Source organism: Puma concolor, chromosome A1, assembly GCF_028749965.1.
Source record: "Puma concolor isolate L17-30 chromosome A1, mPumCon1.1.hap2, whole genome shotgun sequence".
In the NCBI taxonomy this organism is placed as follows: Eukaryota; Metazoa; Chordata; class Mammalia; order Carnivora; family Felidae; genus Puma; species Puma concolor.
Window position 1 is genome coordinate 5,629,320 of NC_141667.1, and position 26,762 is coordinate 5,656,081.

Below are 26,762 nucleotides of genomic sequence, written 5' to 3' on the forward strand. Positions count from 1 at the left end.
GAACTCACGGACCGCGAGATCGTGACCTGGCTGAAGTCGGACGCTTAACCGACTGCGCCACCCAGGCGCCCCGATATTAAGCTTTTCTATCCATGAACATTGGAGCATCTCTCCATTCATTTGTGTGCTTTGGTGAAGTGTCACAGTTTTATAGATGTTATTCTGTAACTTGCTGTCTTACTTTTTTTTTGTTAACCTAATAACTGAACTGCAGATTCTTTCAGGTTTCCTACATAGAGAATCATATCACCTGCAATAATAAGAGTCCTATTTTTCTGTTTTCTAGTATGAAGGTCTTAAATTTCTGTTTCTTATGTTACTGTGCTGGCTAAGAATTCTAATATTATCTTGACAGAGTTGGTGATTGTGAGTAACCTTGCCTTTTTCCCAATTTTAAAGAGAGTTCCTTCGTAATTTATTTAGGAGGATATTGGTTTTGTAGATTTCCTTTGAGATTCCCTCTTGTTATTCTTTATGCAAAAAGTTTAAATGTGATTGGGTGTTGAATTTTACTAAGTTGAAGTGATTATGTATGCTTTTTAAGTTGTTTTTTAGTCTGTCAATGTAATGAATAATAATTATAGGTTTTCTAATATCAAGCAATTTTCATATGCCTGAGACGAACTCAATTTTCATATCAAATGTTGGATGTCATGTGCTAAGAGTTTGATTGAGTTTTACAACATTTTTTTTTTTGGTGAAGTGAATTTGAAATATTCTTTCATGAAACTTTATTTGTTTGTTTGTTTGTTTAAAGTAGGCTCCACACCCAATGTGGGGCTTGAACTCATGACCCCGAGATCAAAAGTCACATGTTCTACCAATGGAGCCAGTCAGGCCCCCCCCCCTTTTTTTTTAAGTTAAAGAGAGCATGCCTTCCTTTTCAGTTTTCTATAAGATTTTAAGGTTTTTGGAATGTTGGCATGAGTTGGATAGAATTTGCCTGGAAAACCACCCGGGCTTGTCACTTTCTTTATAGGAAGATTTAGAAACTTCCATTTCAGTATCTTGGATATTAAAAGGATTGTTAGTATTTCTAATTTTATTTCTTGAGTCAGTTTTAATAAGCTGTTTCAAGGAATTTTTGCCTTTCATCCAAATTCTCACATTTAATGGCACGTCGATAATACTTGGGTCTCATTTTAGCACTTTACATGTATTCTGCCTTTGGTTTTTTTTTTATAGTATTATTGTTCTCTTTGACCTTTTAAAATCTTGTCCGATGTCTGTTTTGTTTTCACTTTTCCAAGAACTCTCTTTTGTCTCTGTTGGGCTTCCACGGAAGGACAACACAAGCAATACTAAATCTCCAGGCAGGCGGTTCCAGGGTCTCTGGCCCAGGAGCTGCGAATGGAGTCCTCTTTTGACCCAGACTCTTTCCCTGGAAACAGTCCCTTGTCTTCTGTTTTCTGTGACCTCTGAACCTTCTCTTTGGGGTATTCTTCCTTGTCGGTCACCTTCTTGAACACATCTGGGCTGACTGTTTGGGGAATGTTCCCCACGTGGGGACTGAGCAGTTTCCTCAGCCCATCTTCCGTCATAGATGGAGAACCCAGAGTTTCCGTTAAGTCTACAACAGCCGCAGTGCAGGCTGGTATTGCTTTTGGAATCACAAGTCTCTCAAAGCTTACTCAAGTTCTTACCTATTCAATGTCAGTCATCTGTAGGTGTCCGTGGTCATCATAGTTATTTTGAAGATGTACTCGTTAGATTTGCTGTATGTCTCTGCCTTCTCACCCCATCTCTCTTTCTCTCCCGCTTCTCTCTCTTACTCACTGCCCACTCCTCCTTCTTTCTCTCTCTTTGAGCCTGTTTGAGTAGTGCACTCTTTTCCATGAGGCCATTTTGTCCAGTTGAAAGGATTTTCTGGCACCATACTCCTTGGACTTCACTCTGACACACCTTAATCCATTGTTGAAAGTGGTCTTGCTTTGCCCCCACGAGGCTGAGTTTTAATCCCTTCTCACCCCAGAACCAAGTTGAGTCATTTACTGGTTGGGACTGAGAAGCATTTTCCTCTTCCAGTCTGACAGATCCATACAGTTCTGGAATGTGTTGCTTCCGCATTCGTCTTCCTGATAGCCGACCTGTTATCTCCTGATCTTGTGTTTGCCTCATGATACCTTAGTAGATGCAGCCGACTGCAGCAAAGCCATGGTTGTAACATTTCGTTTAATGACCTCTTCTGGAGTAGAGTCGACAAACTCTGGCCCACTGCCTATTTTTTAAATAAAGTTTTATTGAATATAGCTGGACCCTCACTCGCGTGTGATCTACAGCTGTGTTGAAGGCACATCAGCAGAGTTAAGTAACGTGACTGAGACCGTGTGGCCTAATTAAAGCCTATAAAGTACTGATGATCTAGCTCCTTGTACAAACAGTTCACTGAGCCCTGCTCTGGACTCAGAATTCTGTCAGGGCATCTTTCCCCCTCCAAGATAAATGAGAAGATATTTTGACAAATGTTGGACCTTTGCTAACTTGGTTGCCATTTTTCAGTCTCAATAACTGGGTTCTTCCGTCTCCTGCTGCTTGGCAGCTGTCAGTGCCACACAGGTTAGGTGTGGGCAGACCAGCCCCCTATCGCGTTGTACCAGTTTTTGTTTCCAGTAAAGACGGGATGGGTCGTGATGAGTTCACAAGAAAACCCCAAATGTGGCCTAACATACCAGAGGTTTAGTTCGTGCGCACACATCCTGGCCAGGAGGGAGGTTCTGCTCAGCTTAGTGACTCCGAACGCTCAGCCACAGGTGTCTTCCCCGTGACAGGTGCTTTTGTCCTCATCATGCCATAGAAGGGGGAAGTGCTGCGCGGCTTCAGACGGGCATTTGCATGGCTCTGCCCAGAGGACAAACCTAGGGTTCTACTCTCGTTTCATTGGCCAAAACATGGTTACTTCTCACTTCAGAGGAGGTCAGAAAGTGCTTCCCAGAAGCAACCCAGAAGAAAGGGTTTCTTTCTTACCTTCCTACCGTACCTTCCTTCTGCTTTCTCTGCGTTTCTTTTGTCGTTTGCTTTGTTTTTATAATTTCTGAAGGGGGAAACAAAGTTCATTAGTTTTCAGCCTTTTCTTTAAATGGAAAGCTTGGTCCCCAAAGGGAGCATTAGGGACTCAGCAGAGAAGTCCCTAAGCAGTTGGAGGTGCAAGGAGATCCAAGGACCTGAGGGCCTGCATCTGTGGAGGACAGCCTCTCAGGGGGGTTCCTGAGAGCTGTCACCTTCGCCGCCTCTGTGAGTGCACAGCCAGAGAGCTGGTGCGGGGCCGTGGAGAGCCAGGGTGGGCTGGGGCCCGCCAGCTTGTCCCCATGTGTCCCCGCCCACACCTGTCCAGCGCGCCACCCTTCCTGGGGGCTGCACCTCCCGTGGCTAGCTCTTCCCTGGGAACGTTCGGGAGAGGGGATTCTGGGAAGGAGCATCCATCAATTGGATGACAGAACAACCCAGCGTAGTCGGCTGCTTGTTTCCTGGGTCTTGCGTATACCATGCTCGCTGTTTGACTTCTACATAAAGAAAATAGCACGATCATGCTTCCGCCTGATGGGATGCAGCCCTTCTTTGTACAACTGAAAACACACCAACGTTCTCCCTCAAGGAGGATCTCAAGGGTCATTTTATCCACCTTAGTGATGTTCATTTCTCAGCTGTCTAAGGAGCAGTGTCCTTCAAAAATCACTTTCCTTGCGTACTTGGATATAAAAGCTATTAATACACCCTTAATACATCTCATGTTGTATCATAGGGAAGAGAAGAAAAAGAGTTACTTCATGTGCACACACGCACAGGCACAAATACATTTACACCAAGCCACGGGAGAAATATTTATAACCGCTGCTATCCTGGGTTCTACAGCAGATCACAGGGACGTCACTGGTATTCTAACGTCCTTCTACCGTCCATTCCATATTCAAGCATCTTCTTATCTGGTCCTATTTCCTCGGTGGGTGGGGTGACACAAATAGTCCCTTTACCTGGTATTTTGCAAATAGATAACATTTGTTGTTAGAAGTTTCCGTGAACTTTTATCACAGGATACGGGAGCAAAAGAGACACCCTACAACCTGCATTGTGTCGGACCCTTCCTTTCCCTGCCTACGTCGTGTATGAGCAGCCCAGTTTTTCTTGAGGGCGTCCACCCGTCACCCCAACCAGTACTAAAAGCTCTTCTCTACCCATGGGCCCAGTGCCAACAGTAGCTTGGCGTGGCCAGGTAGCAGTCTGTCTCCGGTGTGATGGTAACATTATTGTGTTCCTCAGAAGAGGTGTCCTCCTTTGGCAACTGAGCCCTCTGCGTTGGAACAGCCTAAATTTACAGGAATGGAGTTAAGACGTTTTCTTAGAGGGTCATTCATAGGACAGCCGCTCCTGTTTCCACCCATTGATTCCCAGACCTGTGGATCTTGGTGGTGGCAGAGCCCGTGCTGTGCACTGGTGGCTGTTTCGAAGCATCTTTTTGCTGGAGGGTATCTCCCAGCCTACAAGGTGGTGCCCCCACGTCGGCACCCTGGGCCTTTAGGAGCTCTTTCCCCCCCTTCAGTCAAGGAAGCTGCTTCTGGGTGATGAGGAACAGGGTAAGACCAGCGAATTCCAAGAGCATGAGCTCATCGTCACACATCATTTGCTGTAAAATGAATGCTTCTGTCAAAAGCAAGGCTCTGTGAAATACCTCCTGAGTGACCACGGCATTGGGAAAGTCCATATATGGTGGTTTGGGTGGAAGCATGATGGACAGGAAAGCAAAGCCCTAGCCAGAGTAGGTTCAATTCGAGTGAAAACACGCCTTCTGTCCGTTGTAATCAACCTGCCACAGACGGCTGGCTCGTACTCCCGAGAATGACACACGTAAGGGGCTCAGTTACAGTGCTTCGATTCTCTCCTTTTCGGTGGCTGTAGTATATTCTGCAGAACCAGACATAATCCAGATGTCTGGAGTTTTACCTCCTCTGGCAGTAGGTCATAGGGAACTCTCTGCGAGGACATGGGTACGGATCGAGAGAGACAGGGTAGGCGGTGTGGGGGGAGCAGAACCTATGAGTACCTGTGACATTTGCTCATGCAACTTGTGTCTTCACGGTCTGTCTGAGCCCTGGCTCATGTGGCTCACCTCCATTTGCTGATGGGATGCCAGCTTCATGCCCGGTGGGTCACACAACAGTCCCATCGGCATGGGCACATTAGATTGCAAGGAGACTTGGTGATGGTCCGTGGTTGGCATTCAGTCCCTTTTGGGGTTGGTAATTAGCGAACCCCTGTTTCTCCAAAAGAGAATACTTATTTGCAGAATCACTAAGAATTCTTCATAAAGCACTGGTTTGTGTGGAGAAGTGGACGCTTTCCGGGAAATACGTGAAGACAAACTTGGCTAGTCATCTAGGGGGCCACCAAGATGGAGGAACTCAGTGGAAAGGTTTCTGGGAATCTGTTCCTTCTGCATAGCTACTGCCTCTGCGGCCAAGAGTTTGCTGGACCACTGTTCACCAGTGGCCAGAAGTTGCCAGAAGTGCTTTCTGAGCTGTTTACTCTATGGTAAATTCTTGTTTAAAATAAAATAATTTATTTGTAAATGTTTGCATTTTTGCTTTCATTATGAAAAAACACTGCTGGTTTCTTGGCGATGTAAGGTTGACTGTTATTTTTTGCTCAATACCTGTCTTCACTGTCTTGCACTGTTGAAATTTTGTTCCCGTGTTGTCGTTCTTCGTGGGTGATCCTTCCTTCTCTTTGAACACTGTTAGGACTTTTTCTTGACCTCTGATCTTTTGCATGTTTACCATCATGCATTTATGTTTGTATTTCTTTGTGCCTCAGTGGCTGGACTTGTAGATTCATGGTTTTTCATTAGTACTGGACATCCCTAACTGATCCACCTTTAGAGACTTTATCTCCTCAAGTCTCTTTATTTTGTAACTTGGGAACTCCAGTCAGACATGTTAATGCCTCCTTATTCATCTTATTCTGTGTGTCTTAGGTTTTTTAAATCATTTTTATCTCTAACATTATCAAGGAATATTTATATTTTGGTGCATTGCACATAAACTCTTTGGTTAATCTTCCAGTTCACCGATTTTCTTTTTAACTATTTCTTTTTTCTGTTTTTGTTTCCATGTTTTTTTCTGTTTCAACTGTTGAGCTTTAAAATTTTTTTTCATGTTTTATTTATTTCTGAGAGAGAGACAGACAGAAAGAGTACGAGTGAGGAGGGGCAGTGAGAGAGGGAGACACAGAATCCACGAAGCAGGCTCCAGGGTCTGAGCTGTCAGCACAGAGCCCGACGCGGGGCTCGAACTCACAAACCGCGAGATCATGACCTGAGCGAACGTCAGACGCTTATCCAACTGAGCCACCCAGGTGCCCTGAACTATTGAGCTTTTATTTACATGATTCTGTTGATCAGTTTTACAAGTGCCATTTTCTGTGTGTTTGCCCCTGATTTCTTTTGTATGATCATCCTTGGAAGCGTATCCCCTGTTCCTTTAAACATATCATATACAGCTAGTCTGTATTGTCTGGCTGTCATTTTCAATGTCTGCAGTCCTTGGGAATCTAAACCATTTGTTATTTCTGTGGACCCATGTTATTTAGTGATTGGTCATTTTTGGCGATTTTTGTTTTAAGATGTCGATTGACTTTAATTGGTTGGAATATTGCGGTTGTAAGTGGGGAAGCTTTTACCTGAGAGCCACTGGCTTCTCTTTCCAAGATAGCTGGAATGTGCCCCAGTTGAGGTTTACTCAGTCTCCCTTTGTCTGCGCTTGTAGTCCTGTGGGTCTACACACTGTTGAGGCATCTCAGCTCCTGGGCATCTCCATGCACCTGCTGCCTGCAGGACCAAGCTAGTTTTTGCTCCTTCCAGCTGCCTCTGGCTCCTTGTCTTTGTGGGCTAGGCTTCCTGTCTCCGTGCCCCCCTCCACCGAGGGCTCAGCACTCATATTTTGTTTTGTTTGTTTTAATAGGGGTGAGAAGGGGAGTGGCTTGGAGACCTTGTCTACTGCTTGTGAGACTAGCCATCCTTCAGGAATACTTCGTACTTGGGGTCTAGTTGTAGAAGGGAAAGTTCTTTAAAGTTTGATGCCTCATATGGACCGTTGCCCATTAAAATACACTTATGTCATTTTTTGTTTGTTTTGTTTATTTATTTATTTTGAGAGAGAGAGAGAGAGCGAGCGCACACTTGTGGGGGAGGGACAGAGAGAGCGGGAGAGAGAGAATCCTAAGCAGGCTGTGCACCAGCAGTGCAGAGTCTGACATGGAGCTCGATCCCAGGAACTCTGAGACCACAACCTGAACTGAAACCAAGAGTTGGATGCTTAACTGACTTAGCCGCCTAGGCGCCCCTCATGTCTTTATTTCTTAACATGTGAGTGAGAACGCTAGCCTGTGTAATAGGAACTGAGAATAAGTAAATATGGTCAAGCCTTTAGGCTATGTATTTTTGTGTGACTGTAACAAGTCACTTAATTACAAGTAGTGGATGATACATCTTTCTAAGAAGGCATAAACACCTTTGTCTTATGCATTCTTAATTATTTAAAAACTATTTGTGTGTTATTAATTATTCATCATGACAAACTGATGAAGGTTTGGATATGGGAAAGCTTCCAGAAGTGTTCAGAATTACTTTTGCATTTTACACTTAGATCTGTGCTGTGACCCATTTTGAGTTAATTTTTGTGAGGAGTCTAAAGTGTGTGTCTAGATTTTTTTTTTGCATGTGGTTGTCTAGTTCTAAGATGTTTTGCTGACAAGACTGTTGTCGCTCTGTCAAATTGTCTTTGTTCCCTTTGTCCCGATCCTTTGACTACGTTTAGTTGCGTCTGTTCCATTCTGTCAATCTCTCTGTCTATTCTGGCACTACCACTCCTGCCTTGGTTACCCAAGTAACTTGCTGTTAACCAAGTAACTTGGTTACCCAAGTAAAACTACTTGCTGTAGTTTTACAGCAAGACCGGAAGTCAAGTAGGGTCAGTCCTCCTAATTTTTTCCCGTCCTTCCACATTGTGTTGGCCATTCTAGGTGCTGTGCCTGCCCATGTAAGCTTTAGAATCAATGTGTTGGTATCTACAAAATAACTTGCTGGGATTTTTATTGGGATTGCATTGACTCTATAGGTTAATTCAGAAAGAATCGACATCTCGGCAATATTGTCTTCCTATCCATGAACATGGAATATCTCTCTGTTTTTTTGAGATCTGCTCTGATTTAGTTCACCATGGTTTTGTAGAATTATTTAATCAGAATTTTTGTTTATTCCTTTCATACCTCATGATGAAATGGAGTATAACTGTATATGTGGGAAAGTGAAAAATATATTTTCTACTATATCACACATACGTATATATTTAATACACGAGTGAATGAATGATAGTATGTGTCTGCTCACATACACCTGTAGTCAGATATATATCACAGCTAAAAGCAAATTTATTTTTGCCTCATGACCACACTTCAAAGTGATTTTTCATGATAAAATGTTATTTAGAATGTAAAGTGGGCATCACTCCAATAATGAGCAGTCAGACTAGCCTTGGTGAGAGAGCACTGCGATTTGAAGGAGAAAGGGCATGATGATCATCATGGTAACAATTTTGTTATTTATGGTGCACCTGTATGTACTGAATGCCCCCCAGCCATGCAGTATCCGTGTTGCTTTTACGTGGAGAAACAGGTTTAGGGAAGCTCGCGCTCACCTTGAGTCGCACAGAAGTAAGTGGGGATGGGTTCCTACCCTCTGTCTGTTGGACTTCAAAGCACTTTTTTTTTTATAGAAAAGCAGTGTTTTGCATGGGACTGTCCTTTACCATGTGAATGAAAAATAGTACTGTTTAACAAAAAAGTGAAAGCTGCGAGAACAAAAACACACATAATCTGTTGCCCTATGGAAAAGCCTCTAAGAGACAAAAGAGCTGTCACATAATACATAAAAGCGATGGGTATTTAATAGACCTCTCAATTAGGAGCCATCCAAAATTACCAGAAAATGCATTGAAAATGAAAGGATAAAGTGTTAGAAGGGAATGAGCTAGGGGAGCCTATTACCATTACATAGATGATACCATGCTTGAGATCTCCCTATGAAAAGGCATTTTAGTACATTTCATTGTAAGGTACTTTTTAAAATGTTTTAAAAGGCATTTGAGTACGTTTTAGTAGTAATAAGGGCATTTCATACATTTCATTTAGTTTGTGTTGTGAATTTTTTTTTTTACCTATATAAGGCATGTTTTAAAGGCATTTTATTACTAATAAAGGCATTTTCGTACTTTCACTTAGTTTGTGTTGTATGGTGAATTTAGTTTAGATCGACAGTGTTTTTAATGTTTTAGTTCACTTTATTTTAAGCTAGGTTGTTTGTCTTCTACTCTGAATTTTAAAAACCGAAGTGGCTCTGAAGAAAACAGCCACGGGGTGTGCCTCTGTGACTTTGTTCATCATCCTGTCCGCTGGGAATGGCCCAGGGGAGGGAGGAGAGCCTCGTGGTCCAAGGACTGAGGGCATTCCTGCATTTCATTTACTTCCCCTCAGAGAGGCCCCTGATGCCAGCAGGGATGCTGGGGAGGAATGTAGTCCCTAAACTTATACATCCTTTAATGAAAGCTCTACTGTGTTTTCCTTGACGCCCTATAAAAGATCCTATTTTGTAGAGAAGTCCGTATTAAAGCTTGTTTGGAGTTTGAGTTCAGAAGGCAAGTGCAGAATAATTGCTGACTGTCCCCTTTAGGGAAGAGCAGGATTCTTCTGCGGGCTCAGGTCGGGTGGTGGTTAGGGCCACCGGCCTCATGAGCAGCAACTGGTGGGCCATCAAAAGCTGTTGGCCCACTGGGAGCCCGGCTCGCCCAGCTGAGGCTGGGGGATGCCGTATGATGCTGGAGGTCCTCCTCTGCTACGCGGGATCCAGCCGGTCCTGCCGGGCATGTGCCCACAGGCTCAACACCAGCCCCTTAGGGTCTGAGGCATTTGACTTAGGAGCCTTGGGAATCCCCTTCCTCCCTAAAATGTACTAAAAATTATAGTTTGCAACTGTGTTAGCATGAACATCTATGTAACCTTTGACCCTAAGAGCTTGTGTGTGTGTGTGTGTGTGTGTGTGTGTGTGTGTGTTTGTGTGTGTGTGTTTTGATTTTAGAAGAAATTAAAACACATTTGTGGACCCTTAAAAGTATCATAGGACTGAGGCACTGCGTCTGCTATGCCTAACGGAGAGGTCACCTTGCAGCCCAGACAAGGCACTTCTCAGTGATTGAGACCCTGAAATTAAAAAAAAAAAAAAAAAAAAAAAAAAAAGTTAGAGACGCCAACATTTAAAACCCGAAACAGTGTTAAGTCTGACTGTATGTACTGTGCCCACCATGGTAGGATGTTGGGTCTTTGTTTTGTGTACAGTTAGATCTTTCTTTTCTTTTTCTTTTTATATGTTTTATTTAATTTTGAGAGAGAGAGAGAGAGAGAGAGAGAGAGCGAGAGAGGGAAAGCGCACACAAGCGGGGGAGGGGCAGAGAGAGAGAGAGGATCCAAACAGACTCCATGATGACAGCAGTGAGCCTGATGCAGGGCTCAGACTCATGAATTGTGAGATCATGATCTGAGCCGAAGTAGGACACTCAACCGCCTGGGCCACCCAGGTGGCCCACGGTTATTCGATCCTTTCAAAGAGAAGCCCAGGGAAGCACAGGTGATGAAGATCTCCCCCCCCCCCTTCCCATTCCTCTGTTCCTATACTTACTAATTTTCACTTTACCGTCACGCGTATTTTCACATCATCTCCAGTCTTTCTGGAGAAATGAAGCCCATAAAGTCAACGATTATTTCTCCCCTACTGGGTCAATGAAATAACTGAACCGTCATACGAGGCAAACAGCTGTCCTGGTTATTTACAAGTTAGTGTTGTGTCCACAGTTCAGCTCACTGTGGGAGGTTTACAATAAAATAAGTTTTTGTGGCTCCGTGTGTGCGGTGGTCGTAATCTCAAGTTGGGTGTCCTCAGAGGACATGCTGTCGTGTCCACGTGCACATTTATTTGTGGTGTCTGAGCGTGGGGAGCGCCCGCAGCTGCGGCACATCTGGTGCCCTTGGCAGTGGTCGGAAAGTGTCTGAGGTTGTGAGTACAGCTCAGGCACTCCCATCACGGGCATGAGCGGCGACGGAGGGAGAGAATAACATGCGTCTGATCCTCTTGTCTTCTGCTAGTTCTCGGGGCCTCATGTTTCTCACCTGTGGAATAGTGCAGACACCATGCCCCAAATAGGGGTGGCATAAATATTAAAGAGGTTCACATACGAACGAGTGCTTAGCACAGGAACGTGTATCGATTGGTATTTGTTGTGATTGTTCTTGGTGTTGTCTTGGATCGTGGAACACGAGTGACGGTGGGAGAGAAAAGGAAAGGAAGTCAAATGGGGGAGGGCCCAGCGCCCCTTCTTTGCCCTCGATGTTCCTCTGGAGTCTGTGTGTGATTTGGCCCATGTGCTCTGCTTCCCATGGTTTCACGTTGGGATAAGGCCATCTCCGGGGTGACGCCGGAGCCTGCTAACAGGATGGGGTGGACCCCGTGCAGACCAGAAAAGACGAAAGGCTCACCAGGCTCTAGTGTTTGAAAGAACCGTCCCCAAAGTCCCAGGTGTTACTATATACTCTTTACTATTCTGAAGCCTCAGTGAACGTTCTTAGGGTCCTGGCCATGTAGGTTCTTTGATGGAAGGTTCTTTGGGTGCTTTAGGGGCTCAACATGTTTGGATGAGGGTTAAAGACCTTAGCTGGGTTCCAGCCACAGGGAATGCCGTTCATGGCCACGTTCTGGCAGCGCTTTGCCAAAGCCAACGCCTGCATCGTGCGGCCGTAACCAAAGGAAACACTACGTCTATCGCGTTGTGCTGAAATCCTATAGAATGGGAATAGTACGCCTTTCGTGTGTGTGGCTGGAAACACATAGATAGAAAATGAGCACTAGTGTGCAAAAGTGGATTTCAAAAAATGCATTAGGAAGAGGCTAATGCTATATGCTCATTTTCTGTTTGCTACGAGAACGCGAGAGAAGTGGGGCGGGAAGCCCGCAAAATGGCACCTACTTGTAAGTACTTCCTGCTCTCTTATCTGCTATAGTTAGGCCTTTCTGACCCTTTCCTATTAACCTGTGATCCCTTTAAAACATTAATTGCCGTGCATTAAAATAAAAGCCCATCAGTCTAGAGACTCAGGCAGTTTTTAGATTTTTAAATAAAACATTTCAAACCCATTTGGAAGCCTTCATTTTCTGAGGCCAGGGTATTTCTGATTCTCTGATTCAGGCAGTGAAGTTGGTTGTCTTATTTTTTATCCTGATAGTAAATATTCTTACATTCACGTTGGCATAAAATCCACTTCTCCATTTATCAGGGAAAATCTAAATGCAACGGCATAGCCGGTTTGCATAATTTACATATACAGTACTGGCTTATTTCTGTAGGGAAACGTCGTTATTGAATGGGAAGTTTAAATTCCTCAGAAGTTCCAACCATTCTGCCTCTGAAATGACTTATTTTTATTTATTTATTTATTTATTTATTTATTTATTTATTTATTTATAATATAATTGTCAAATTGGTTTCCATACAACACCCAGTGCTCATCCCAACAAGTACCCTCCTCAGTGCCCATCAGCCACCTTCCCCTCTCCCCACCTCCCATCAACCCTCGGTTTATTCTCTGTATTTAAGAGCCTCTTATGGTTTGCTTCCCTCCCTCTCTGTAACTTTTTTTTCCCCCTTTCCCCTCCCCCATGGCCTTCTGTTAAGTTTCTCAAGATCCACATATGAGTGAAAACATATGGTATCTGTCTTTCTCTGACTTACTTCACTCAGCATAATACCCTCCAGTTCCATCCACGTTGCTGCAAATGGCCAGATTTCATTCTTTCTCATTGCCAAGTACTATCCCATTGTATATATAAACCACAGCTTTATCCATTCGTTAGTCGATGGACATTTAGGCTCTTTCCATAATTTGGCTATTGTTGAAAGTGCTGCTGTAAACATTGGGGTACAAGTGCCCCTCTGCATCAGCACTCCTGGATCCCTTGGGTAAATTCCTAGCAGTGCTATTGCTGGGTCCGTAGGGTAGTTCTATTTTTAATTTTTTGAAGAGCCTCCACACTGTCTTCCAGAGCGGCTGTAGCAGTTTGCATTCCCATTGACATGGTGGAGAAGTAGGGGGAATCCGTGCTTCCCCGCATCTCTCATACTGAAATCATTTTTAAAACCCGATGTATTTTGACACTGATTAATGTGGAGATTTGAGGACACGAACCCTTGGCATCACGATATTTCTAAACCATACCTTTGCGATGTTTTTCTTCCTCTTAGGAAGTCGAAGACCACGTGGCGTTTTTAATAACAGTCCCAACTGCCCTGGCGATCTTCTTTGCGATATTCATCCTCGTGTGCATCGAGTCCGTGTTTAAGAAGCTGCTACGCCTTTTCTCTTTGGTGATATGGATGTGTCTGGTGGCCATGGGGTACTTGTTCATGTGCTTTGGAGGCACCGTCTCCCCCTGGGACCAGGTAAGCTGTTAAAATATTTTTTGTGTTTTCTTTATATGCTCTGATTGATGACACATGAGTCCTGTAAACTTGGCCCTAAACTGTAAACAGGAGACCCGTAGCTGGGAAGAAAGCCGTTTGAAATAGCCAGTCTTCGTGGTGCCCCGTGGGTGAAGTCACTCAGTGCCCGTTTTGACTTACCAGACCTGCCAGCAGCCAGGGTGCAGGCCTGGGTCTCACCTCATCATTTGTTCTATAGACGGCTGGGTCCGGATTGACTTCTCATACTGCGTTTAGCTGCATAGTCTCCCTGGTCCGTGAGGTTTTTTGTTATTCCAGGATCCCTCTGGGATCGGAGCCTTACCTGAACTCTCCAGCACTGGTTGTTGAAGTTGTACTTTTTCTCAGTTATTAGAGCTTTCTCCTTACAGACATACTTCTTTGACCCTGGTTTTCTAACACCCTGATTCCCTCATATCAGTAGGATTGCTTCATACACCTGTTGAGAAACCCATGGTTTTTCATGTTGACCTTGGGGAGGCTCTTAGTGTAGAAAATGGCTACATCTGAAGGATGTTGGCTCTTTGGGACTTTCCTCCTATTGTGATGCTGTGTGGGTGTGTCCCCGGATTGCCTGAGTAAGCGGGATGTTGTCTAGGGTGCAGGGCTGGGCTGCAGAAATGATATACGAGTTGCCAGCTTCAAGCTCGTAATGGAAGCCACGGGGTCCTGTAGCCATCCAGGAAGAGCGTGCATTGAGCACTGAGAGTGCTGTCACAGAGTTGATGGGGACTCAAGACCTGGGGGGCGGGGCGGGGAGGAACAAGAAGCAGAAATGAATAGAGGAGAAGGCATTAGGAGGCCAGGACCAGTGAGGGAGAATTACAGGAGAGGCCAGAGAAGAGAGATTCGAGATGGCAGCGTACAAGAGCGCTCAAGTGCCGGACCCAGAGAGAGTGTTGCTGGTGTGCTGTAGTTGGAGAGAGCCCTGGATGAGCTCCCCAAAGGGGAGGTTTCCAGTGGGTTCCGTCAGGAGGTTTGGTTGTTTCGTGGCCTCTGCCAAGCCACCATCCCCTTTTGGCCTCGGTTTCTCTTGCAAAGGGGAGGCTCTCCGGTCTCTGGTCTCTCTGCTCCAAAGGATGCTGTTGTTGTGGACAGCTCCCGTGGCCAGTCTCCCCGTCCCTGTCCCCTTCAGGCTCTTTGCAGGGCTGGGTGTGTAGCCCCAGGCTCCCAGCTCCTTCCCTGCCCCGGGTCCCCCCTCTGTCCACACACCACACTCTGGCCTCACCCCGGCACCTTCCAGGGCACACGCCGTCCCTCCTACCTTCACACGTGCGCACGTGGGACAGGAGGAGGCCACTGGCCAGGCGCACTGCTCGTGGGCCTGTGGTACGCACCTGGCGGTCTCTGCCTGCACCATTGTCACCTTGTTTGACAACGTGGCTTTTTAAGAGCCTTGCTGTCGGGAAGGGCCTGTCTTTGTTCTCCTGTTCTCCTTTTGTCCAGGATTCTCTGAGCTTACTTTTCCGTATCATGTCCAGGGAAAACTCCAGATGAGATCTGGATTTCAACTATGCAATTTCTTAGTTTTTGCTTTAAATGATGATGTAAAACATCTAGGAGATAATAAAAGGATATTATTTAAGATCCAGAGATTTGCTGTTGTGTTGCATTGACTCTTTCCGTGGAATGATGTGGAATGTTCATCCAATAATTATGGTTTTCTTTTATGTCTGAAGACTTTTTTGTTCCTTCATAAAGTCAGTGGTCATTTTATTTAGACTTGTTCTGGGGTGCTTAAAATTTTTTTTGTTTTATAAAAGGGATTTTTTTTCTTTTGTTTTTTTTTTTTTTAGTTTTTTTAAAAGTTTATTTATTTTGAGAGTGATGGAGACCATGTGAGCAGGGGAGGGGCAGAGAGAGAGGGAGAGAGAAAGAATCCCAAGCAGGCTCCATGCTGCCAGTGCAGAGCGTGACACGGGGCTCAGACTCACAAAACCGTGAGATCGTGACCTGAGCCGAAACTAAGAGTTGGATGCTGAACCGACTGAGCCACCCAGGTGCCCCGAAGGGATCTTTTTTTTTTTTTCTTCTTTCCCTAATTACCTTTTCTATTTGGTTAATGTTGGTGCGTAAGAATACTATTTTGTTTTAATGCCTACCTGTATCCAGCAATCTGGGTGAACTCTTACTAGCTCTGTTAGTTTATCTGAGGGTCTCAGTTTATCTATATAGACAGCGTCACCGTCTGAAGATAATTTAAGAAGAAATTTTCTTCTTCCTTTCAAGTCCTGAATTCCCTCTATTCACGTGTGCTGTGTTTTCTGATTGTGTTAGCCAGGACTTGCCATGCAGAATAACACTATGCAAGTGGCCTCAAGTCTACGCCCAGCCTAACTGGAACACCTGTAATGTCAGCGGTGACATAATGCGTGCTTTGTTTTTATTATCGGTTTTCCTAGAACCGGTTAATCAGGACGAGGGCCTCCCCCCTGTTGGGAATGCTCCCTCCAGGTGTTGTGTGACCCCTGTGTCACCTTCATTAACCTTGCTGCCCTCCGAGCAGCCGTCTGCAACCTCCAGGGGCCCCTGACGTGCTCCACCCCTCACTCAGCATGCTGCAGTTTTCCAGTGCCTCACCGTCCCCCCCTTCGAGGATGTAGATTCCTGGCGGGGGGGACGTGTTGTGTCTTCGCGCCTAGGAGAGCCCTCGGCCAAGAGCAGGCTGCTTGCTCGGATTTCTTGGCGGATTTTTTTTTTTTTTTTTTGTAGGTGCTCGTTCTCTTTTTACCTGTCTTTTGGTCCTATAACATTCATTTCTGTTTCATTGCTACTATCCCTGTTTTGCATGCTTTCCTGCGTGACCTCACTTAGCCCCAGGTTGCTCCCTGAGGTGGCCACTGACACATTGCTGCTTTACGAGTGTGGACGTAAGACACGGGGTGAGAAGGACCTTGCTCGCGCCCAGGCGGCCGGTGAATGAAGCAGCACACTAGACCGTGGGGGGCCTCGCTCTAGAGGCTGCCTCTATTTCGTGATACCATGCTTCTCTGCTGGAAGCGATTTCACCCCCAGGGGGTGATCGTCCACGTCTACAAACATGTCTGATTGTCCCACCCTGGATGGGGGATGCTGCGGTCCCCTGATGGGTAGAAGCCAGAGATAGAACTCAACATCCTACAGTGTGCACTGGAGCACCCACCAGAAGAAAAAGATCCAGTCCCAAATGTCTGGGGTGCTGGGGCTGAGAAGCCCTGTATTATAGGATATGGTGCCTCAGTGGTGCTTTTAGGGAACCAGCTCTCAAACCCTCAGGAAGCAGAGTTGTGGCCACGAGTTGTCTGTTTTGATGAGGCACAAAGAGCGATTTTGCAGCGTGTGGGGAAGAACCTTCAGGTAGAAGGGTGGCCAGCTCGGAGGAGGGTCGGGAGCATGGTCTGGAAGGAATCCCTGGGGAATCGAGGAAACTGGAAAAGAGGCGGGCGGCGGGGGGGGGGGGGGGGGGGGGGGTGGGGGTCAGTTTGTCCTCAGCACCTGGACAGCGCACAGAGCCTCTCTCGGCCTTGGGTATTTGACTCCGGCACTAGCCGGCCCCTCCTGACGTCCCCGTCCACCTGCCAGCACCCCCCCGACCCCCCCCGCTGACATTTGTTCCACGTGGCTGTCTCCTGGATGGGAAGGGTTTAAAAGTGATATTTTCTCGATGGTTCCAGCAACTCCGGGTGGAGTCGGTGGTAAATTGCAGAGTTTGGGGCTCTGGCTGCCTAGTGGGACGCTGGCATCTGAGATCGAAGTCCTGTTGATGCGCTGCGTCTGTGCCCTGTCCATGCAGTGACAGAGAGGCCAGGAGACCAGTGCTGTTCCTGTTTCCGTTCTTGTTTTCCTGAATGGTTCTAAAAAGATACTTGAACAGCTTTGCAGGGAATGTTCGTAGAGGCTTATCTAAGGTATTTGCTTTCTCTGTTCTGTTAGGTCAAGTCAGTGGGATAAGTTTTATTATTTTTTTTTAATAAACCAGTGGCTGTGTGTACGGGATATTTGGTTCCCTCTTCTGCACACGCACATGCAGTGACAGCATAGCAGTGGTCTCTGTGTGAGAGCTTCTAGAGCGTGGGCCCTTCCTGGGAGGGTGAGCCCTACAGGAAGAGGCTTAACGAGGTTCACACATTGTGTCTCCCAGCTCTGGGGCCAGAGGTCAGAAATCAAGGTCTGGGCAAAGCTGTTCTCCCTCCGAAAGTTCTAGGGGAGGATCCTTCCTGCACCTTCCAGGTACTTGTGGTTTCTGGCAATCCTTGGCATTCCTTAGCTTGTAGACGTACCACTGCAGTCACACGTCATTCTCATCTGTGTCTCGTCTCTTCTTGCAAGGACACCCATCATACTGGATTTAGAGCCTCTTCTGATGATCGCATGTGTAATTGATCACATATGCAGAGACTCCATTTCCAAATAAGATCACGTTCACCGTTCCTGGGGGTGAGGGCTTGAACATATCCTCTTTGAGGGACACGGTTAAACTCACGACAGCTGTGATTTCACTGGAAGACATACCGTTCCCTAACGGATCGCGAGGAGCCACTTGGATCTCCTGTGACGTGATGCTCTAACGACCGCTCTCCCTTCTGAGATTTTGATAACTGCTCTTGATGTCGAGCTTCACTTAAACCGCAAATCCACCGTGCAGTTAAATGCGTGCCGTGGAGGTTTTGGCGCTTTTTAAAACCAGACGCATTCCGGAATGTGAACATCCTGTTGAAATAAAATCACACTCATGAATCCAGAGAGAAGATAACCTGATGATTGCACTGCTACGTAAACAGACGCCATCACGAGCGGATGCTGGTGCATAAGGGAACCTCGCCGTGCCTCTGCCGGTCTGAATAACGCGAGGGAATCTTTTGGGCTCCTGCATTAGTGACGTGACACCCAGGGAGTTTTGCCTGGTACGTTTTTGTAATGCTCTGGGTTACTTGGTGAAGCCCAAGCTCTTAGACGATGTTTTATTTAACGAGTTTCTAGCAACAAGGAATGCATTTCATCTCAGCAGATAGCTCCTGACTTAGGACCCTCTCTCTGAGACGAGAATACCGTTCAGAAGGCGGCTGGCAGGGCAGGACAGCAGTGGTCCCAATGGCTGGCACTTAGCATACGGATGCTGGGTTGGCCAAGTGAGGACAAGAAAGCCGAGATTTCTTTGCGTTTGTCTCCAGTTTTCTGCTTCCTTCATACCTGCAGCTCATTGAATAGAGTTGAGGGAACGCTTCCACTCCTGACAACCTCCTTTCACCTTGGCAGGGAGACCACGCTCAAGTTGTTGTGTAGATTTGTTAAAGTACCTCCAATTTGAAAGGCTAGCGTTTCGCTCCAGGAAGAAGACACTTCCTTGGTCGCATTACCTAAAAGGATGCCAGACATTCCCCAAGTGCCTGTATGTTTCCTTACAAAAGTAGGACGTCAGTGTGCAAACATCTTTTTTTTTTGTTTTTCTGATTGAAAGCAGAAGAAAATGAGAGAAGATAAAGGCTTCTTTCTCATAGGCTGTGAAACAGTACATTATCGGTCTGCTTTTCCTTTAGTGCAGTCGCCGGGAATGCCGCTACAGAATTTGTTTATCATCGGAAGAACCTACTGGCCTGTGGATGGAGAGAGAAATCCAGCTTGGAGAGACCGCCCCTCGGTATCCAGGGCACCCGTCTCTAAGCCTTTGTGCACAAGGGGGTTTCTCAAGGGGCATTTTGGGTAACATTTTATTACTGTGAAAAAGGATACACCTGAGAAAAATTAAAAAGTAATGCAGATACTTACTTCATTTAGCAAGAGAGATGAGGGGCGTTTAAACCTTGCATTCTTGCTGTTTTAACGGCAAAGATAATACGGACAAAATGTGAATGCTAAGGAAGCGCAGTGCAGCTGGACCCAGCCTGGAGTGTAGTGACTTTGAGACCCTGCCCATTTCTGGCAGTTCAGTGGAGGTGGCCTTTCTGTATTCCCCCTACTGTTAGTTCCCAGCCAGAGCGAGGGGAACGTCATACTGGCTGTGCAGTGAGCTGGGAATTTACGGCGACCCTTCCTGGGGTTTCCCAGCCCTCACCTTGCCCCAGTAGACAGTCTGCTGGCGTTTCCGGAACAGTCCCTCTCTGCTTCCTCCTCTTTTCCTCCTTCTGTGCATTTCTGTAGAGGAGCCTAGGCCCTGGCCCTGGGGACGGGCATCTTAATTAAAGTCCTGTCGGGGAATGAAACAGGCACTGCCATACTCACCCCTGTACTTGTGCAGTATCTCCCCCACCCCACACTCATATCGGTGTACGTTTTAAAGACCGGGTGGCCTTGGAGACATCTTTGTTTGCTGGTCTGGTCTTCATGGGTAGTAGCGTTGTCACATACGTAGGGATCGCAGTGCAGATACTTGCGGACGTACTGAACGCATACACATAAGCGGCTTGTCTGCTGGCCCGCTCCACCATCACGGCCATGGAAAACACTTCTGCTATCCTTGTTCTCTCCAGTGCCGGGCGGTGTTCAGTGACTTCACGCGCACAACTTACCTGATCTCTGCTACCCTCTAGGATATACTTACTTCAGTACTAGTATTCAGTATACTTACACAAGTACCATTATCACTTGGAACTTGCCAGTGAGAAAACGAAAGCCCAGAGAGGTTAAGCCACCTTCCCAAAGTCACACAGCTGGGAAGACAGACAGAATTTGAACACAGCATTCTGGCACCATGATCACCGTGTATCATCTCCACATCATCACCATGTGCTTCTTGTCATGGAAAATGTGGGGTGTGACGGGGCACCCGGGTGGCTCAGTCGGTTAGGCGTCCGACTTTGGCTGGGGTCATGATCTCGCGGTTTGTGGGTTCGAGCCCCCTGTCAGGCTCTGTGCTGACGGCTCGGAGCCTGGAGCCTGCTTCGGATTCTGTGTCTCCCTCCCTCTCTCTGTCCCTCCCCCACTCACGCTCTGTCTCTCTCTCCTTCAAAAATAAATAAGCATTAAAAATTGAAAAAAAGAAAATGGGGGTGTTTCCTGTCATGCTTCAGTGAATGACAGATTATTATGAGGAGGAAGGGACATATTTGGGAATTCTGGATTGTTCTATCTGAGCTGCTTTTAGGTTAGATGTCATTTGGAAAAACTTCAAAGAGAGGGAGCTGTTACTTAAAGATGCCATAAAATTGATCATATCATGGGTTCATATTGTCAGCAGATATTCCCAGTTGAAGGGAATATGATTTTCATTCCTCAGATGAATCCCCAAGAGAAATGGGACATATTTGACTCAAGAAACAAATGTCCATGTATATAGTAGTCATTATTGTTTGGGAAATAATGATAGCTTTTTTAAAAGTTTATTTTTTGAGAGAGAGAGAAAATGCAAGCAAGGGAGGGGCAGAGAGAGAGAGAGGGAGGAGAGAGAATCCCAAGCAGGCTCTGCACTGGGAGCGCAGAGCCAGACGCGAGGTTCAAACCCATGAACCGGGAGATCGTGACCTGAGTGGAAGTCAGATGCTTAACCGACTGAGCCACCCAGGCGCCCCATTAATGATTGCTTTTATACTGAAGCTAATATCACTTCCTTACAAATAGATTCCTTTTCATTTCACTTCTTTCTGCTGGTTTTCTCATCTGGTCCTTTCTTAGCTCCTATACACCTGCAGCAAGGCTGTATCTTTCCCATAGGAAAAACCCACCAGACTCAGAGGGTCCTGGGTGGGCATTTGCCAGGAGGCCAACTCAGGGCTTAGCGTTCATTCCAGCTGGGTACAGCCTTTCCCCGCGCTGCCCTGGATCTGGGTGCCACCTGTGACCTTGTTTGTAGGCTGCGTAGGATGGCTCTCGTGTTCCGGGAGGTGGCTGCCATCACGAGGATGCTGGTGTTTGCAGCCCTCGGGGCATCTGGAGGCACCACCTGGAGAAGCCCACGTGAAGTTGAAGGAAGTCATGACTGCAGTCTGGAATCTGTAGTGTTTTCTTGGAAGAGCTGGAACTTTACAAGGGAGGAAAAATGTTCCGTAGACTTCCAAAACGTCTGTTACGGACTCCGCTTCGGTGGGGACACTTTGGATGGTGGCTGAGCTAGGGCTCACTGCCTTCAGTGTTTGTGAAGGACTTTATGCAAGGTTGTGTTTGTAATGGAATTCTAGCTACTTTGTGCTTGTAATGAAGGGGGGTGCGGTTCTGTCCAAAGAAACGTGGGAGCCGGTGGATAAGACAGCCGGACAGCGTCAGGTCGGGACGGTGTGTGTGCGCCCATGCGTGCGTGCAGGGAAGCTGCCGGTGGGAAGGGCGGTGAATTCTAGACCCCAGGCTGGAGCAGCAGCGAGTTCTTGGGAAAAAAAATAAATGCAGACTTTAAATTATTTCCCATTAAGAGTTGCTAAGCAACACCTCACTTAGCTTCCCCAGTATCCCATGTTTCATGTCGCCTTTTCTCAGCAGCCGCTAATATCATCCTCACCCAGCTCAAGGGAAGGAGCAAGGTATATACCCCCCCAGATCAAATAAGGAGGTTTACACGGAGGAGACTTCACAGTAAACTTTGAGATTTGGGGTAAACAAAAATTGGAGACAACAGGTGAATACTATATTTTACATCATCACCATGATATTTTTCTTTTCTTTCTGGATTTGTAGAGCTTCATATATATATTATATATAACATGTATAGTATGATGTTATATATAATGTATATACGTATAACATATATAACGTATGTGATATATACGTAACATAATATATATGTATAACATTAAAACATATATAATATATATGTAACATATAATATATATATAACATACATATGCATATATATACACATATACGTATACGTACATATATATGTATACGTATATAATATGTAACATATATAACATGATATAATATATTATATATTATATAAACATAACATAATATATTACATATCTATATCTATATCTTTATTATATATAGATATACATATCTCTGTCGAATGTAATTTTCTCATTTGTGCGATGGATTAGGGTATTAACTGATACTCCAAGTTTTAATGAACTCACATATGTCATGTCTGTTGTGCCACCAGCTCCCTCAGGCCAGGCCTTTATGCATCTCTCTGTGGCCAAGCCCCAGCCCAGTGTGCAGAGTGGTGGACACCGAGGGGCAGGCAGGGTACTGATCGTGCTGGGAAGGGTCGATCCGGTGTTGGGTGAGGAGCAGGGGGAGGGGAGACGAGGCGGAGGGCCCGGTGCTGCCTAAAGATGGTCCGTTTAACACTCTGTGGCCACACGGAGCCTTCCTTCTGGGTACTCTAGTCCACAGGTTTCTGCCCCCGGCTAGGGATTTTAGTAAGAATCAAACATTTCTTGGAGAATATAGGTGTCTCTTGGGTTCGGATCATTTACTTTTTAGACTTTATGGCCCAAGAATGGGGTTTATAATCATTTCTGCCATCTCACCACCACAAAAACGAGCATCTCTCTCTGCTCTTGGGACATGCCCAGACCCCCCAGGTGAGACCCAGAGCTGCCTGGACTGCTGTCAGCCTCCAGGAAGCTCCTGGGAGTTGTGGCTCCTTGCGACTGCTGCAAAGCCTGTGACCCGGTGCATCGATAGTGCTGGGAAGTAACAGAGGCATTTAGGACAGAAGACGTTCACCAGGAAGGGGGCGCTGACTTCGGCCCCCGGGTGACCGTGCGGCTCTGTGGTATTTGCTGCCTGGTGCTGTACGAGTGTCTAAGGGCCGCCGGACCAAAGTACCTCAGATTGAGTGACTGGGGACAATAGAAATGCGCTGCCCCGCAGTTCTAGAGGCCACAGATCCAGAATTGAGGTGTGGCAGGGCCACGCTCCGTCCGCAGTTGTAGGAGAATCCTTCTTTGCCTCTTGCTAGCTTCTCGTGGTGCCCTGGCGATCACTGGCGTCTCGGACTGCAGTTATGTGACCAGCCTCTCTGCCTTTGTCCTCCTGTGGTGCTCTCCCTGCGTCTGTCCGTCTTCCCATGGCTGCTTTCTTGTAGGGACATCAGTCATACTGGGGGACCGCCTATGCGTGTGTGAGCTCATCTTAACTAATTACACCTGCAGTGACCCTGTTTCCAAATAGGCCCATGTTTGGAGGTATTGGGGTTATGACTTCCCAGATCTGTTTTTTTCCTTTTTCTTCTCTCTCTCTCTCTTTCTCTCTCTCTTTGGTGCGGGCACACAGTTTAACCCATAATAAGTGCGAGGGAACTGAGAAGATAATAGGAGCTGTAGGAGCCTTATTTCTACTTTCTCATGTACCTGGGCATGTTCAAAGGCCCGGTGCACATAGAACACACATCTGTACCTTGTCGGCACCTGTATCTGCTACACGTTACATGGGCCCCGTACAAACTGCAGTTGTTACGAATTTCAAAACACTGCTAGGAGTTTACCTAAGGGATCCAGGAGTGCTGATGCATAGAGGCACTTGTACCCCAATGTTTGTAGCAGCACTTTCAACAATAGCCGAATTATGGAAAGAGCCTAAATGTCCATCAACTGATGAGTGGGTAAAGAAATTGTGGTTTATACGCTTTCTTACACCATTCACAAAAATGAACTCAAAATGAATAAAGGACCTGAATGTGAGACAGGAAACCATCAAAACCCTAGAGGAGAAAGCAGGAAAAAACCTCTCTGACCTCAGCCGCAGCAATTTCTTACTTGACACGTCTCCAAAGGCAAGGGAATTAAAAGCAAAAATGAACTATTGGAACCTCATGAAGATAAAAAACTTCTGCACTGCAAAGGAAACAGTCAGCAAAACTAAAAGGCAACCAACGGAATGGGAAAAGATATTTGCAAATGACATATTGGATAAAGGGCTAGTATCCAAAACCTATAAAGAACTCACCAAACTCCACACCCGAAAAACAAATACCAGTGAAGAAATGGGCAGAAGACATGAACAGACACTTTTCCAAAGGAGACATCCAGGTGGCCAACAGACACATGAAACAATGCTCAACATCACTCCTCCTCAGGGAAATACAAATGAAAACCACACTAAGATACCACCTCACGCCAGTCAGAGTGGCTAAAATGAACAGATCAGGAGACTATAGATGCTGGCAAGGATGTGGAGAAACGGGAACCCTCTTGCACTGCTGGTGGGAATGCAAACTGGTGCAGCCGCTCTGGAAAACAGTATGGAGGTTCCTCAAAAAAGTAAAAATAGATCTACCCTATGACCCAGCAATAGCACTGCTAGGAATTTGCCCAAGGGATACAGGAGTGCTGATGCATGGGGGCACTTGTACCCCAATGTTTATAGCGGCACTTTCAACAATAGCCAAATTATGCAAAGAGCCTAAATGTCCATCAATTGACGAATGGATAAAGAAGTCGTGGTTTATATATATAATGGAATACTACTTGGCAATGAGAAAGAATGAAATCTGACCTTTTGTAGCAACGTGGATGGAACTGGAGAGTGTTATTCCAAGTGAAATAGGTCATCCAGAGAAAGACAGATACATATGTTTTCACTCTTATGTGGATCCTGAGAAACTTAACAGAAGACCGTGGGGGAGGGGAAGGGGAGAAAAAAAGTTAGGGAGGGAGGCAAACCGTAAGAGACTCTTAAAAACTGAGAACAAACTGAGGGTTGATGGGGGGTGGGAGGGAGGGGAGGGTGGGTGATGCGCATTGAGGAGGGCACCTGTTGGACCATAAATTTCATATTTAAAAAAAAATAAAAATAAGCAAAGAATTTCAAAACAGTGTCACCAGAGCATCAAATCCAGCACGGGTCCTGTGTGGCCGCACGGGTGGCCCCAGGCAGCAGCACATGTGTGCCCTCAACCCCCAGGCCAGGGAGCTGGAAGGGGGAGGGAGGGGGAGGGAGGGGTAAGGCCCTTTGTTCTTTCAGCACCAAGGCTTTGCTTCAGGGGCGGGGGGGGGGGGGGGGGGGGGGGGGTGGTGGTGGTGGTGGTGAATGCCTGGGGGACATGAGCATCCACCGAAGTGTGGGGAGTGGTCCACACCCCCGAGCGAGTCAGTGAAGAAAGAATGTGGGAGAAATTAGGAAAGATGTTGGAAGGGTTGCTTGTCTCTACTGGGGAGAAAATCGCCCCAAACAGAAAACTGTCCTAAGCTGAGGGTGGAGTCTTTTTGCCAAATAAACGTTTCAGCTCTGCCACACATGATTTATGACTGCTCGCGTCTGCTTGTTTAAATTCAGCTTTTAGTTTAACGAGCAGCTTTAGTTCCTGGGCTTCTGTTAACATATACCACTCTCTCAGAGTACAAGTCGTGTTACGTTGATTTCATAATAAGCTGGTTTTAGCCATTTCGCCGTCTGGTAAGTTCAAAGCTGAGATTAACGAGCGTACTTTAAACATCCTCGGTGTGATAATTCTACTCCAAAGAGGAAGGCATTTCGGATGTCCGCTTCCAAACACGGTGAAGTAAGAGAGACTCGGTTTACCCTCCCACCTTAAAAAACTGCAAATTTGGGACAAAGTAACACGGAATGATGGTTTTGAGACATCGGCAAAGGGATGCTACAGGGACGTGAACTTTATGGGAAGGGAAACAATGGTGGGGTGGGGGGGGGTAGTTTACTATGATTTCTCCAGCTTCCTGCCTCGAGAGAGACTCCAGAGATTTGTAGCTGGTCCTGTGAAGTCTCCACCTGAGCACCAATTAGCACATTCCATGGGAGGAACCCACAACGTTCAAGAAAGAACCTTCAGGAAAGAGCAGTTGGACTAATTCCTGGTATGGGACCCAGAAGAGCAGGTGGCAGTGACAGAGGAACATTCCGTCAAGACCTGGTAGCTTCAAATGCCTGTGTACCTGATAAGAGATTGAAAATACATGAGGTGAAAATCCACAGTCTCACTCAAAGATTACAACTCTCTTCAAAACTGATGGGACAGAAGAAAGTCAACAAAGATATAGGAGATTTTAAAAGTGCTGCCAAACCGTTCGATTTGATGGGTGTTTATGGACTACCATAAACAGCAGAGCGTGTGTTCTTTCAAATGCACGTGGAACATGTCTCAAAGTAGACCGTATTCTTGACTGTAAACGTCCCCTTGAACATGAAAGGATTACCCTCATAGAAAATATGTCCTTTGACCCTCATGGACTTTAATTAGGAATCAGTAACACAAAGAAATCTGGAAAACCAGTCAGTAATTGGAAGTTAAACAACACATTTCTAAATAGCCAGGAAGTCCCAGAAAGGGGATCAGACAATATGCTGAACTGGATGAATGAGGAGTTGGTGCCTACCTCCTGG

The 26,762-nt window shown here is 46.1% G+C and overlaps 1 protein-coding gene across 4 annotated transcripts in view; it reads left to right on the top strand.

Annotated features, from left to right (window-relative positions):
• The window catches only part of ADCY2 (adenylate cyclase 2), a 415,997-nt gene that overhangs the window by 9,534 nt on the left and 379,701 nt on the right, over positions 1 to 26,762 (top strand). For all 4 annotated transcript variants that reach the window (XR_015240410.1, XM_086675813.1, XM_086675806.1 and 1 more), the window contains exon 2: positions 13,332 to 13,529. Coding sequence is in view for 3 of the 4 variants with exons in the window: in XM_086675813.1 (XP_086531939.1) it covers positions 13,332 to 13,529 (198 nt within the window). In the remaining variant the exon portion in view is untranslated. The remainder of the gene's footprint in view (positions 1 to 13,331; positions 13,530 to 26,762) is intronic.